This window comes from Atractosteus spatula, chromosome 6 (genome assembly GCF_055471065.1).
Source record: "Atractosteus spatula isolate fAtrSpa1 chromosome 6, fAtrSpa1.hap1, whole genome shotgun sequence".
NCBI lineage: Eukaryota > Metazoa > Chordata > Actinopteri > Semionotiformes > Lepisosteidae > Atractosteus > Atractosteus spatula.
The window spans coordinates 3725200-3740087 of NC_142711.1; the positions used below are offsets into that span (position 1 = coordinate 3725200).

Consider the following 14888-nt stretch of genomic DNA (forward strand, 5'->3'; position numbering starts at 1 on the left):
TCTGGACCAAATGTTACATGCTTTGCAAATAATTTAACAAAATGACAAATAATATCAAAGTTTATAAAGAAGAGGCTGTAACAAATTAAATCAAACAAAGGATTGTGCACATAAGTCTGCTTTTTGGGATAAAAATGAAGTCCTTGATGTCTTGCGGCCTCAAATCACATTGCATGTGTTGTGTACAGTGTGTAGAATGGTTTCAATAAGCCTGCACAAATGCTTGGAGTGCATGAGACAATGGCACACTCTACCAAAAAGCTTCAGATCCTATTTAAAAGAATAGACAGAAAGTCACTTTACATCATAAAATATGGAATATTGGGTTCACACAGGGCCATGGACGTAGATTTGCATACCTGATTAAAATATTTGTTGGAATTATTTGCAGGTATACCACATAAATTCACGAAAATTAGAAAGAGAACATTCAGGGTAAAACATCTTGCATATATGGTATGAATGTTTTAAAAACTTAAATCGAAAATGCATTATTTTCTAATTCTTCTTTTTTTCGTTAGGTTCTACCTGGGAGAAATCCATACGTCAGATCGGCTTTGAGAGGTAAGAGATTCGATTTTCTGAGCCTGCATTGAAAACAGTTTCTATTAGGGAACAATTTAAAGCTATGTTTACCTATAAGATAGTATATCATACCTGCTGCCACAGTTTTCAGCCTATGAGCCTGATATTTGCCAAATTGAACATAAAAGCATTCACTATTAACTTAGGCTTTGTGCTCTGATTTCCACCAGGAAATCTGTAACAGTGATACACTAAGTGAGTAAAAGCTGACACAAAAAGGAATTCAGCAATGAGGCATTACACAATTTGTTGAGACTTGAAAGTCCATTATTTACACTCATTTTGCTGAAGAGAGAGATGGGTTTATAATGACATAAAAACATCACTAGTGAGAAGCTGATGGAAATGTGGGAATTTAGTGCGTTTTTATTCAGCAGATCCATGTCTTGTATTTTCTTTTTAAATGTTGTGTATCTTAAATGCTTTATATTCTTTGTATTTGTTTTTTTTACTGAGTTTATGCAGTTTTTTCACTATATTTCTCTGCTATTTCTTCTGCTTCTGAGCATGAGATGCTGAGCTGCAGCACAGATAACTTCAGAATAGACATAAATTATATTCATTCTATAATTGCACCTGGCCTCTCTTTAGTTTTTTTAATATTGATGGATATATGTGGACGTATAAATTAATTCAGTATTACACAAAATGTATTATTTTTTGTTTAAAAAAGAAACAAACTACAATCTTACAATCAAAGTATTTATTGTATTCTTGGTACATTTTGGCATGAAATTGGCTGGTGACAATTTTTGTTTTTTGAAAGCCTGCAATTTCCAAATTCCAGTATAATGAGTGTGTGCACTAAATTTAATGATCCCATTGTTTAAGTAGTTAGATGCCTTTTCAGGAGCTCTACCCAGCCAACCTGTTTATTACAGAAGCATTATGACAGGGATGACACTTGGTAGTAGAAATGTGAGAGTTTTGTAGTTCCAGAGCTTGGTAGTGGTTTTTAATTTTTTTAAAAAAACAATACACAACTACTCAAACAGACGACACCAGCCTGGCCAGACAGATCATACTCAATGATGAAGTGCTCTAAAACATGCAGTCGCACCACGCGACAGCACTGCCCAGGATGTGGTTTGTCTACCCCAGTCCCTCTTGGGGTCCTGATCGTCTACAGAGTCCTGCAGCCGGTGGAGCTCTCCGGCTCGCTTCGCAGTCTGACTGCAAGATCCTCTTTTTTTAAGCACCAGCTAATTACTTCATAATTTAGAGGCCAACTGCTCTGGTTCCTTTGCGACCGATTTCACTACCCCCAGCATTTAGATCTGATACCGGGACGAACTTGTTTACAGAGCAGGCTGGGGGATATGGATCATTTTTTAATTTGTAAAATTCCTTATGCACATTGTCTTCAGTGCAGCTCCCTGAGTGATTTTTACATTTCTGCTGTATCTCACTTTTTGAAATGTTCCATTAAACTGAAAATACTGCATATTTATCATAAATCTCCATGTGGAAAAGTTTTCCTCCTTCAGTTGAATGCAATAGAAAAACTTTGGGAATGGTGTCCTTGCTTCATTAGGATGCTGGGAAATATTATAAAAGCATTCTTTATTTTTATTTATTTATTTCAACTAATTTTTGCTCATTTTTTGCACATTTCGGGAGCAAGTAGCCAGGATGCTTTTTTTTCTGACAGAAAAAGATTAAGTATCAACTTTATTATTATAACTTCTCACCTTACTTGAGGGCATACATACTGTATATACCTAGTGAACTTTGCCCTAGTGTGAATATGCAGGACTTATTGGTGCTGTCAATCTGTTGAGCTGCACTTTTCACTTTCATTCATTCCTTTGCATGTTGGCTTACGTGCTTATAATATCCTATTGCAGCCTCAAGGGTCATAACATGAAAAACTGTATGAATATGTTATTTTTCAGTCCTATGCTATTTTTTTAAACTAAGAAGTGATCTTTTTTGTAAAGAACTGTTACAATATAAAAGTCAGAAATGACGGGACTATCGCTTTTCGTGGGTTTATTTTGCTTGGATTTACAGCAGTAGTGGGATGTCAGCTACAGTGATTCTCGTCCTGCAGGCACAGGGTACTTGAATCTCAGTACTAGACAGGAATCTGAAATACTGGACTGGTGTAGCTCTGTGTCGCACGAACGTCCTTACAGAATATTTAACTTGTGCTTTGCTGGTTAGGTCCACCCACTTAAACATATTTATTAGAAATAAATATTCTTTTAATTATGTGCACTTTTAATAAGGTCTGGACTAAATGGATAATTTAGCATGAGGCAAAACTTTTGCAAGTCAAAGTTTGTGTTTCTGTGTCTGAACCAAAACAAAATGTGCTATTTTATTTGTATTATTCTTTATTTAATTTTATAAAGTCACTTTCCAGCACAGTAAGGTTTTAGCAGCACTAAATATAATATGAAGCTGTCTGGACTTTACAACTGTTTGCTGTTTAGAAGTCCTCCTTCAGCCTTCTTATGCTAGTGTTGTATGTAATTTCTAAAACTGTCAAGGAAAGAACCTTATGTTTTAAATACTAGTAAGTTGTGAATTGTTTTTCAGTTTTAAGCCTCAGGCTTATTCTGCAGAACGGTTATAGCAGTAAAGCTGATCAATGTGCAAAACACCGTTGCTGAAGAACGTGGTGCCAACCTGTCTTAACACGGTACACAATATTACACATTATTCTATTGCACATCTGGTAAAAACCTTTCTTATGGTGCAATGCCTAAAATATTTAGGGCAGCATACAGTAGTTTCCTTTTTGGCTTCTCTTTCAGCATGTTATCACAAATCTTTAAATCACTTTCTTTCATAATTGTGATGGAATTGCTGGAAAATTTACTTCAAATAATTTGCTTCAGACTTCAGAAACATATCTATTTAAGAATAATGGGATATATAAATATTAATTATGCACTATATTTCCTTAACTGTTATTATGAAGAGTTGAATGACATGCCGGTTGCTATTATGTGGGTTTAAACAAACCACCTAAAATCTTTGGACCAATCTCTTTGGGTCTTTGGGGTGGGTTCTGAGTAGCATCTGAGAATCTCGAAAGCCGGGGTTAAAACTTTTCTTTCATCGCAAAGGCAAAGAGCATTTGCCACTATGCTCCCACTAACTCTATACTTTTATTAGAAACATAAATAACATATAAAAATAGAAATAAATAAGCGAAGAACATGGCAAAGTTGATACTTGGTGAAAAAGCTGTAGGAAAGAGATACTTTTGCATTTGGTTGTATTGTAAGTAAAACCAGTGACTCCTTCCTAAAAGATTCCAGCAGAATAGATAGCAGATGTTTTTTGTACTGAAGCCTGTAAGCTCACAGGATAAACAAATAACATTATTACATGGGTTCAAGACCTGTAGATTGCACTCAACAAGAATATCAGTCACAGTATCCAAAGGTCAAGCAGGAAATGTAAACTTACAGGTAAACAAACAGAGTCTGATAAATAGTTTGAGTTCCAATTATTGATATAGAAGTTGAAGATGAATTCATATAAACTGAATTAAATAGAATTAGTGAGGGTTTGTCTTCTAAGGAAATTACATTGACTGTAAAACATTACACATGACTCTGGGTGTCATACTGAAAAAAAGCACTTGATTTTTTCTATGTAAAACAGACAGAAGGAGACTTAAGTACAAGTCTTGACAGAGTTGCTCCAAAAGAATACCTCACAATCAACAGAGATACTGCACAACTGACTGCTCCCAGGGTCGTTAACGAATATTAAGATAAATTTTATTTAGGTATCAGAGAAGGTATTTATTCAAAGGATGGTGGGTTTCTGGAACAAGCTGTGCATCCATGTTTTAGCTGATCCTTTGGGATCTTTCAAGAAACAGTCTGAAACAGATTCACAGATCTGTAACTGTAGCACACTGATACCCAAACAAGCTAGTCAGAGTGACCTGTGACCAGTGTTATTTTATGATGTTTCCATGCTCTGACTGTGTGTTTGGTTCAGAATATTGCCATCACACCAGGATTTACAAGACAAGGGACTGCTGGAAAAGTCATGCCCTATAAAAATGAAAGGCTGCAATTCAAAATATCTTAGAGACTGGAAAACTTGAATTATTTTCATGGGATTAAATTTAGGATTTTAAAAGATAGTATAAAAGCGAGTCTTGCAAAACTTAAGAAAAAAGCCATATAGTGAGTCTTAGATTTTATGTTGGTGTTGACAGCAACAGAAATGAATGAACAAATGTGGTGAAAAAGAGGGCCTTTTGAAATTTTGATTTTCATTTTTATCAAGATTTTAAAGCATAGAGTGAGTTTTTTTCTTAATGAAAATATTCTCATCTGGCAAGAAAGAAATAATGAAACAAGATGAATTTAACAAGAACAAACGCGTGTTTCATATTTATTGGCTAGTGTCGCCCCAATGCATTAAAGAGCCCTTTCAATCTTATTTTTCTTGCAGCTCCAAAACATTTCAGGTCCAGCAAAATGTAGGGCATTGCTAGTGTACGATTCCTGCTGTGATGCAGATGATGATTTATTCACATTTTTAGAATTTTATGTGGTCTTATGTTATAAATATAAACAAGACATCTGACTGGGGGGAACACTGATTTGTGTTGTCTTGTGCGTCACTCATTATTTTAAGATAACAGTGCGTACACTGGCTTCCTTCAAGAAATGGCTGGATGAGATCCGAAGATCTGCTAGCAGCTCCACAAGCTACGTGTTGCCTCCTTTCTCATGTTTCAAATCTGCATTTAAGACGCTTTCACGGGAAGATTTCCAGAATGTAATATGCTACATATCTGTATTTTCAAGACAAATGAAATCCATGATATACTGTATAAGAGAGTGCTGATAGGGAATATTTGTCAGACAGAGCTGCCCTCCTCCCTGGAGGTGGCTGAGGTTCCTGGAGCAGAAGAAAATAAGAGCTCTGCATGGACTTTCACACACTCTGAAGTGGTGTGAAGGGTCAAGGCCCTGTAGCAGCCACGATTTTACAATATTGGTTGACAAAAAGGGTCACAACAATCTCTGTGTGAAAATAACCGTTCAACCGTAGCTCCAGGGATACTTTGTAGGATTAAAACGGCTAGAGGCGCATTAAATGAAAGTGTTTGTAATGGATGAAAGTAAAAAAATCCACTGAATATAAAAATAGCTCAAACTGCAGTTGGATTGATCATTTAGACAGGATTTGTTGCCAGCAGCTTTTACAATGAAGCCCATTTAAATAAAGTAAGCAGTGATTGATCTCTACAGTATGTACATTTCCTGAATCCCATTATCGCTCCAATGAGCAATACAGAAAATGTACCTTTTGGAATCATTTTATTGCTCTTGCACACACTGCCCTGTGCACACGTCCAGTAATTGAGTCCTCCATTATCACCACCTCCCTTTCAGTGGGGGTGAGGGCTCCTGGGAACTGCCAATGGCTCAGCCCAGCATGCTCTGGGGAGCTAGTCCCAAGTCTTCTAAATTTGTGTTGAAGCAGAGCTAAGCAAGCTGGGTCTCAAAGTCCATGAATCTTGGGCTCAAGGTGCTCATCCAGATGACAGCATTCACAAATGAACTCTCCCTTTCTCTCTAGCCAGAAATTAAATTCTCTTGGAAACCACGTGCTACGTGGGCCTCATACAGTACTTCAGATTCTTTTAAATGACCTACAATACCTTTCTTACTGAGCACAAGGTTCCAAAGGAGACAAAGTTTTTAGGGAATCAGTGTTTGATGCATCAGTTTTTTTATTGTTTAAGATTTATCTTAAATATGGAGGTTAACTAAAAAAATATGAGATGAAAACAGAAAATATGTATTTAAAGGAGCCATAAAAGCAAGAAAGATAAACAAAGGTACATTAATTTAGAAGACCAAAAAAGAGAGGAGAAGTTTATTGTATTTTGGTCTGTTAGCCTTACTAGTGGGAAATGGTGTTTCACTTTCATTTTGGCCAGACAGAAGTGAGAGAATCTTAAATGAACCTGTGCTACAGGTACACAGAGCACCCAAGCCAGAGAAGTTGCGAAAATGAAAGCACAGAAATCTTAACTTAGAACACTCTGCTAGAGTTGTTGGTTTAAAGATGTCACTGTGTTAGCCTGCCTACCATCCATCTCTCACCACAGCATTGTGAACACGCCATTACAAAACACTACTCATACCCAGCTCTGCTCCGACCATGGTGGAAATTTATATTTTGTGTCTACGGACATGCTTAGTGTGGGAGTGTGTTCATTTTCCAGGGATTAGTACGATCTTCTTGGTACTATGCAGAGCTACATATTGTTTAACTAGATTTTCCTAAACATCAAAGTAACTGAATATATCCTTTTGTTGTGTAGTATTTGAAAGCTATCGAGAGGAAGTACTGTATGCTACAGTTGTCATAGACTAAGCAAGAAGGACACTATTAGCTCAGTTAAGGTGCAACCCAAATGCTTCTTTATTTTCTGCTTGTTCTTTCAGTTTGGATAAGTAAAAATACAGTAGTAATGGTAATAAAGAAGAAGTAATACCATGTGCCTCTGGTCCACAAAGATGGTGTCATGTGATGCTGAAAGGGAACACTCGGGATCTGACCAAGGGGATTTTCTTTTAAGTAAGGGTATTTATCTGAATGTGTTTGATTTGAAGTTTGTATTGTTAGTATTTGTATTCTGCCTCCCAAGGCAACATTTCTCAAGCCCTGCCAGGAAACATGTATCTCTGTAATATTCACAGTGGTTCCCGTGTGTCACATTCTCTAGAACAGGTACAGTATGCACCTTAAGATCTTCAAGACACTGATAAATGGTTATCCGGAGGGAAGATTTATATAGTGTGCTGAGTGATAGATTATATTTACATTTATCTGCTGAAGGCAGTCATGAGCAACAGGCTTAGCTGATTTTTAGCTGTTAGAGAATGAGTGTGAGCCAGTGTTACTGTACTGTACTGTATGTGTTATTTAGGGCACGTTAAGAAAATGTGAATGTTGCACTTTTAGGATTTAAATAAAAAATGCTTTAAGATAGCACACTAGCTATAATTCACATGGGCTTTTGACACTTTGTTATGATTTGTCCAGTCACGAAGGAGATGCTATCACCTCAAAATAATAACATAGAACTACCGGGTATCCTAAATGGAGCGGGGAAAAAAGTGCATTGTGGTTCTCAGTACAGTAGCTCCAGCTCGAAGTTCTCTACCAAATGCTCAAATACTTCACGATGCCAATGTAAAGACGACTTAAAGAATAGGAGGGAAAACCACAGAACTATAAATCAGTTTGGGGAAATCGAAACTGTTCGGATGCATTTTGAAAAAGGAGGAGTTTGGAATATGAGCAGAGCTGCTCTCATGTGCGTTTTCAGGAGTGTCTCCGCGCTGGTTCTCCAAGTTCTGCCATTTCATGTGGAACGTGGGGTAAGATAAGATGGAGCAGGTTCCATGTTCTTTTGAGCTTGATATGTTGAAACTTGCCCCCATAAGTACTGTATTTAATCAGAACTGGAACAGTTTTGGCATTTACAGTATGCATTTGCACAAACGAAATGTGATTTTGTTAGGGATTAGTTCACATCCCTAATTTACTTTCTAAAGGGCCTGCGAATAGTTAATATTCAGAATAAGAAACAAGGCCCAGAGTGCAGTATTCTGAGTGACACACTACCCCATCAAAGGGCTTTTTTTTTGTCCTTTGTTTTTAAAATTCCCACTTTCAACACATCCAGGATTATAATACATTCCGTCTTGATTCCTGATCTCTTCAGGGCATCTCCAACAGACAGCTGTAATTTAGCCATCCCTGCGTGTCAGACTTTGTCTATAAATAAGATAGGTGCTGCTGGAGACTCCCAGGAGCCGCCAGCAAACAAGTTATAATTTGTAAATACTACCTTGCAGTATTTCTAAAAGCCCCAGCAACAGCAGGTTAGACAATTATCAGAGACTTTCCATTCATTATTCATTCTAAGGGCTGATCACTAACGCACAGTAATGATAAATTTGCTGTGCATGTTTAACGATCTGTACTGGAGAGCAAAATGTTACTTGAATGTGAAATCACTGAAAAGATGTTTTATTTTGATTTTTGCACTTTTTTTTCACTAGTATGAATGTGGTACTATCAGAAAGTTTAATCACGCAATGAACTCTGGTTTACTTATCTTATATATCATGGCTTCTGAGTATTATTACCAAATTGTATTTTGAACTTGGAAACATGTTGTAACCTTTGTTCCAACATTTGTGTTTGAACACTTAGAAATTAGTCTTCTTAGCATTTGAATTATACAGTATATTGACATACTGTATGACTTGTTAATTTGGATGTATTACAGTATTTAATTGTGTGGTTCTATCTACCATTAATATATGCAATGCATGGAAATGTTTTTTACTGTTAATTTACATATGTTATGGTAATCCTTCATAAAAAGGTGATAAACATTCTGAGTTAAATATTGGAATGAATCGATTTCTTACTGTTCAGTAGTATAACAGGCAATCCTTGCTTCTATGGTACAGTACTTTAAAGAAATAATATTTACATCAGAGACTATTCCTCAATGCATATTTTTAAGCCGCTGATGTATACGGTATATGCATTAATAAAGAAATTGCAGGAAAAGGTGAGTTACTCCTTGGACTGTATGACAATGAGAGATATTTCCCTTGGAAAGCCCCCTCAAACGCACTCACTTTTTCCAGTATTTATCGGTCAGTGTTAATTTTGTAGAGCTCTAGGTCTCTCTGTGCTGTTGTGTTAAGACACTCTACAAACGAACACAATCATGTGAGCATGAATGAGTGATTCCTCCTTTTGGTTTGCTGTCGATGAAAAAGGTCATATCAAATAGCTTGTCTTAATAAGAATTGACCTGTTTTCAAAAATAAAATGACCAAGACGAGCCTTGGTTGTTCTTGGGCACCCCCTGACATCTATATTTCAAGAAACTATTGGCAAATAAATCAACTGGCCTTTTATCATTTATCATGTGAGTTATTGTAAAGCATGTCTCACATGTGTCGGTCATAGATAAAGTGGGTTTCCTTCCTATACTGTGTGTGTAAAGCTTTGGGAACTATATAAGTAGTTTGTAAATGTATTGTTATATTTTTGGAAATGTATAGATAAGATCGAAGTAATCTAATAATGAACAAATACAGACACGTGTTTACTTTTAGGATTCTCAGGTGAAGTGGTTCTGTTTTCTGAACTGTGGCGATTACTGTGCTTGGTGTATAATATTTAGAACTGTAGAAGAGAAAAAGGCGTATGAAAGATGAAAGGACTTCAGTGGGAAGGATAAACTTTCATGTGCTTGTGATTCTGTCTGTGCAGTTTGATCTGATTACTAACTACTTTCCATTCAAAGCAACTTTTATTTGATGTTGTTTTACTACGTATTTCCCTTTTGAGAAGATAGTAAATTGGCCTTATTTATTTAAATGTCACCGGAATAGAATGGATTTTTTGCATTTCTTTTGCATTTTTCATTTATGCAGCACGTGCACATACTTTACAATGCATTTTTTTCTGAAATTGATTTGGTTTTATCTACGAGGCATTCAAACTGTAATTCAATTAACTAATATGTTTCTGTAACTCATTATTATATAATCACAGTATTAATCATGTGATTTAATGCACAAAATGTATTTTTCTAGGTTATTTTACTTTTAGTATGTCTCTAAATTAAACAGTAGGCATATATCATTTAATCTGTTTTCATCTTTCAAAAACTGTACACAGAGAATGTGCCTAATGACACCTTATAACAGTGTTTTTTCACTTTCTTCTTAGAAACAAAACACAGCACTGCTACTGATATAGCATGGAGTTACAGTAACAATTTATCTGGGATTTAGTTAAACAGCATCTAAAATTAGGAGTAGCATAGCCATCTGTCTGAGGTAAGAAGTGCTACAGTATGTTTTTGAATGGCAGTCCATATCAAAGAGTCAGTCATATCGAGTACCAAAATTCATCTGTCATTTTTAGTTTTATGTTGTAGCAAATCCACCAAAAGGAATTATACCAGAAAACGCTTTTAAAATTCTTTCTAAAACCCTTTTATCAATAGTGTTCTCTATAACGTGTAGTAAATTAAACCACAGGCATAGATCATTTAATCTAGATGTGCTATAGATATTTTTCAAATAATGTACTGTACATCTACAATATAGGCACTGTGCTGATGGGTAGCTTCTATTTGTCAGAACAAACAAACCAGTGTGGAAAATATTTTAATAGCTTCATTCCAGTGTTGCAAACAAAATGCTTTTTTTCCTTTAAATACTTGTCATCAGTGCTCTTAAAATTTTAAATGGGTGATTTGTCCGATTTCAGTTGTTTTCGGTGACTAACAGTGAGTAACAGTGAATAACAGTGGAAAAATGTTTTCATGATGTTTTGTTTGTATTCACTGGCTGTGTGCACTATCAATTAAGGTTGGCCCTAAAATGCTCTAGACCCAAAATGAAAAAAAGCCCAGCATATTTATTAGGTTTTCTTTGGTTCATTTGGTTCTTCAGAAATGTTTTTGTAGTTTTATAATGGAAAGTTCACATAATGCTTTATTGCCATTAGACCTTGTATAACTGAATCATTTTGGAACACCCTTCCCATTGTATCTCTGGGGTTTTAAACATAATATGTGTTTTTTTAGGTTCCAAGGAGTGAAAACCTATAGTATTTAGGTTATAGATATAACCTATAGATAAGATAAGTTTTTTCTTTCTTTTTTATTTTTTCTTGTTTCTTAGAAGTGTTTTTTTTCCCTACTTTTGAATCAGTGATCAAACACTGGGTAGCTAAGCACTTTAATACCATAAGGGTACAGTGGGACAGCTGCACCATTTCATGTGGGGAAAAAAAACTGAGTGCCACCCAGTCAAGATGGTGACCTGACCTGTGTATTCAAGAGCCCTTTTGATATAGTTTCTTGGGAACCCATCAGCCATATCACCCTGCAACTGAAAACTGCCACTGAACCCATGAAAAGCTCAGCAGGTGTGAGCCTGGCCAGTACCTGGATGGGAGACCTCCTGGAAAAGCTAAGGCTGCTGCTGGAAGACATATTAGAAGGGCCAGTAGGGGGCGCTCACCCTGCGGTCTGTGTGAGTCCTAATGCCCCAGTATAGTGACGGGGACACTATACTGTAAAAATGTAAAACTAAAGTCCTGACTCTCAGTGGTCATTAAAAATCCTAGGGTGTTTCTTGAAAACATAAGAGGTGTTACCCCACTGTCTTAGCAAAATTTCCCCCTGGCCTTCACTAATCATGGCCTCCTAATAACCCATCACTTTGCTCTCCTCCCCACTGAGAGCTGGTGTGTGGGGAGTGGACTGCCGTCGCATCATCCAGGTGGGGCTGCACACTGGTGGCGGTAGTGGGATTTCCCATCACCTGTAAAGCGCTTTGAGTGGAGTGACCAGAATAGCCCTACAGTATATAAGTGTAACAAATTATTATTATTATTGAACACAAACCGGATTTCAGGAATAACCAAAGCTATTTCTGATTTCTGATCATTTTTAGGCCCTCTCCACATCACGAACTGCTTGGAGAATGTGCCCTGTAACTCAGTCTTCACACTATTTGGCCAATCTCATTCTAGGGGCCAGTTTGTTGCATAAACCTAGATAACTGTCTGACCACTATTTTCTTATAAAAATGTAATTCCATCTGTCTTGGAAACTGCTGCGCAGCTTCAACATAACAAATGTTATGCACACCCAAAGCTGCTCCAGACTGGCACCTGAGACGTTCGAGACATACATATTTCCTGTAGTGGGTCATCACTTGCTTGGTGAAATGCACCTTGTACTGTACTTCTAACTGCCCTTCCTCGGAAATCTTTTGACCAATTAACTCCGATTATTTAGTGTTAGATTTAAGTATTGAGATGGAAGTGTTTTGATGTTTATTAAGACCGTGGACATACTGTACTGTCTTATTTGTGGGCTTGGCAACATCAGTATCACACATTGTAATAGGCAGAAGAAACAGTGAGGATAAGCAGCTAAATCATCGGCGCAAATCAGACCCATCCAAACGCTCTCTGCAAACAGAGGGTTGTTAAGAGCATCATGGAGTGTGTGTCAGACCCCCTTCATTGTGAATTTACACTGCTCCCATCTGGGAGACGCCTCTGTTCCACTAAGTGTAGCGGTAATAGACATCAGAAAAATGCTGTTGTATTGAATTGTTTGTTGATGATGTTTATTTTTTGTTGTGTTGCTCTATTGAACTCATAAAACCCATAAACCCATCAAACAAATTTCGCCTGGGGATAATAAAACATTCTCATCTTCTACACTCTTCAAACTATCTGTAGGTCTGTTAACTGACATGCTCCTCGATAGACATACCTTGCAAAAGTATTCAGACCCTTCCTATCGTTGCACATTTCGTGAAATAACTTACATTTTGTTAAACTGAATGTTTTATTTAAAACCTCAATACTCAAACATGTAAGAATAGCGTAAATTACCATAAATGTCAGCAAAACCTAAAAAGAAAAAAATTGAAATACATTGATTGCTTAAATGTCTTTTAAATCGCTCAATGTTTGGTGCAGTTTTCAGCAGCAAGTCTTTTTGGGTATGTCTCAGCAAGTCTTTTTGGGCAAACTGATTTAATGCAATTGGTGTCCATTCTTCTAGGTAGATTTGCTCAGGCTCTCTCAAATTGTTTGGTGGCTTGCTTATGGACAGCAGTTTTCATCTTATTGTGCAGAATGTTGATTTAAGTCTGTAACTACTGTACTGTACAGCCTTTCAAGCAGTCCAGCTCTTTAGGTGCAGACGTAGTGTTTAGGTATTGTGCCCACTTAGAACTCATAGTGATAGCTCATTTTAAGATCTTGGAGAATCTCTTGATATGAGAATCAATAGTCCTTTGCCTCTTTGTTTAATTATAATAAAATTATATAATAAATACTGCCTATTCCTCTATAGAGTTTGGAATCCTGAAATTTAGATTATGTTTAGAATCATGAAGCAAATAAAACTTTGAAGGCTTGGCCTGATAATGTGTTCTCTTGTTATATTGTCCCTGCAGTTTCTTAAACAGTGTGAATGAGTAATCATACACTCATCATCACCATCTCTTGAATTTAGTGATGTTGTGCCAATATCATAAGAATGCTCCATTCCACATCACCTTCTTGCTAATTCTTGTTCTGGCCTTTAAACATTAAATGCTGTAGACTGTTATTCTTTTGTAACTTTATTGTTTACATCTTTGAAGTCATTCCAGTTTTACATATCAGAATTATGATTTTTTATTGATACCTTTAATATATCCTGAATTGACCAACACGCCACCAGAGACCCTCATTAAAATACATCTCCAGTACTCTCTTGATACAGTTACTCGATGCATTAGTCTCTTTACTTTTCTTGTCTTGTATCTCATTTGGCCTCCACACATCTTACAAATTCCAAACACCAGCACAGTGTCCAAAAAACATAAACCGTACATTCTCACACCACGATTTTTAACTTCTGTACTTCTGTTTTTGTGCCATGTGTTGAGTTTCTTGAAGGGAGTTTATAACTGGTGTTGTGTTATATTTTTGTCCTTTTGTAGTTGTACTTGAGATAACACTGCATAGTGAGGCAGATTCTTAACAGAACTATAGATAACTGAGAAAACTACAACATCTGCTGCTCCACCTTTCCTTGCCCTTATATCTGTTGTCATCAAAATATACAAAGCAGCAGACACTCTCCAGAAGTAAGAGTCTATGATAAAAGGCACTCTCTCCAGATGGTTACCAGCTTCACTCTAGCTGTCACAGGGTGTGGCAGAAGAAGACACTTTTAGACAATTTCTGCTTGTGTGGCCATGTGAACTGACCCTGCCTTCTTTTGGTGATTACACCATTTATATCTGTCTGGGGATCCATGACTAACAGCTGACTTCATCAAGCCTGTTTCTCTGAAAACAAAACTACCTTTTGAAGTTTTCCTTTTCTTATCTGTATAGCCCACACATGCCAGCTTTGAGAGGAACCTTCTACATTCTTTTTGTCAGTGGCACTCTCATCACTGCAAGGAGAGTGGTCTTTCAGCTGGGAGTCAATTCCTAGCACACCTTTTTCAGAGGTGCTGACTCCTGTAGCCTCTGCTCAAGCTGATGGTGGCAGAGGTCAGGCTGGTAGTGGTACATTGTGTGTGTACTGGAGTGGCTGCACAGCTTGGATCACCTGTGCCACTTTTGTTTTTGGACTAACAATCATGATCTCATACTCTGCCTCACAGTTATTGAGTCCTTGCTCCAGCTGTTTCCAAACAAGCTGATGTACTGTAATCACACTCATAGCCTAGGAACTCT

General features: G+C 36.9%; 1 protein-coding gene across 8 annotated transcripts in view; it reads left to right on the forward strand.

Annotated features, from left to right (window-relative positions):
• The window catches only part of piezo2b (piezo-type mechanosensitive ion channel component 2b), a 207215-nt gene that overhangs the window by 82810 nt on the left and 109517 nt on the right, over positions 1 to 14888 (forward strand). For all 8 annotated transcript variants that reach the window (XM_088918201.1, XM_088918192.1, XM_088918196.1 and 5 more), the window contains exon 4: positions 522 to 564. In XM_088918201.1, the coding sequence (XP_088774327.1) occupies positions 522 to 564 (43 nt within the window). The remainder of the gene's footprint in view (positions 1 to 521; positions 565 to 14888) is intronic.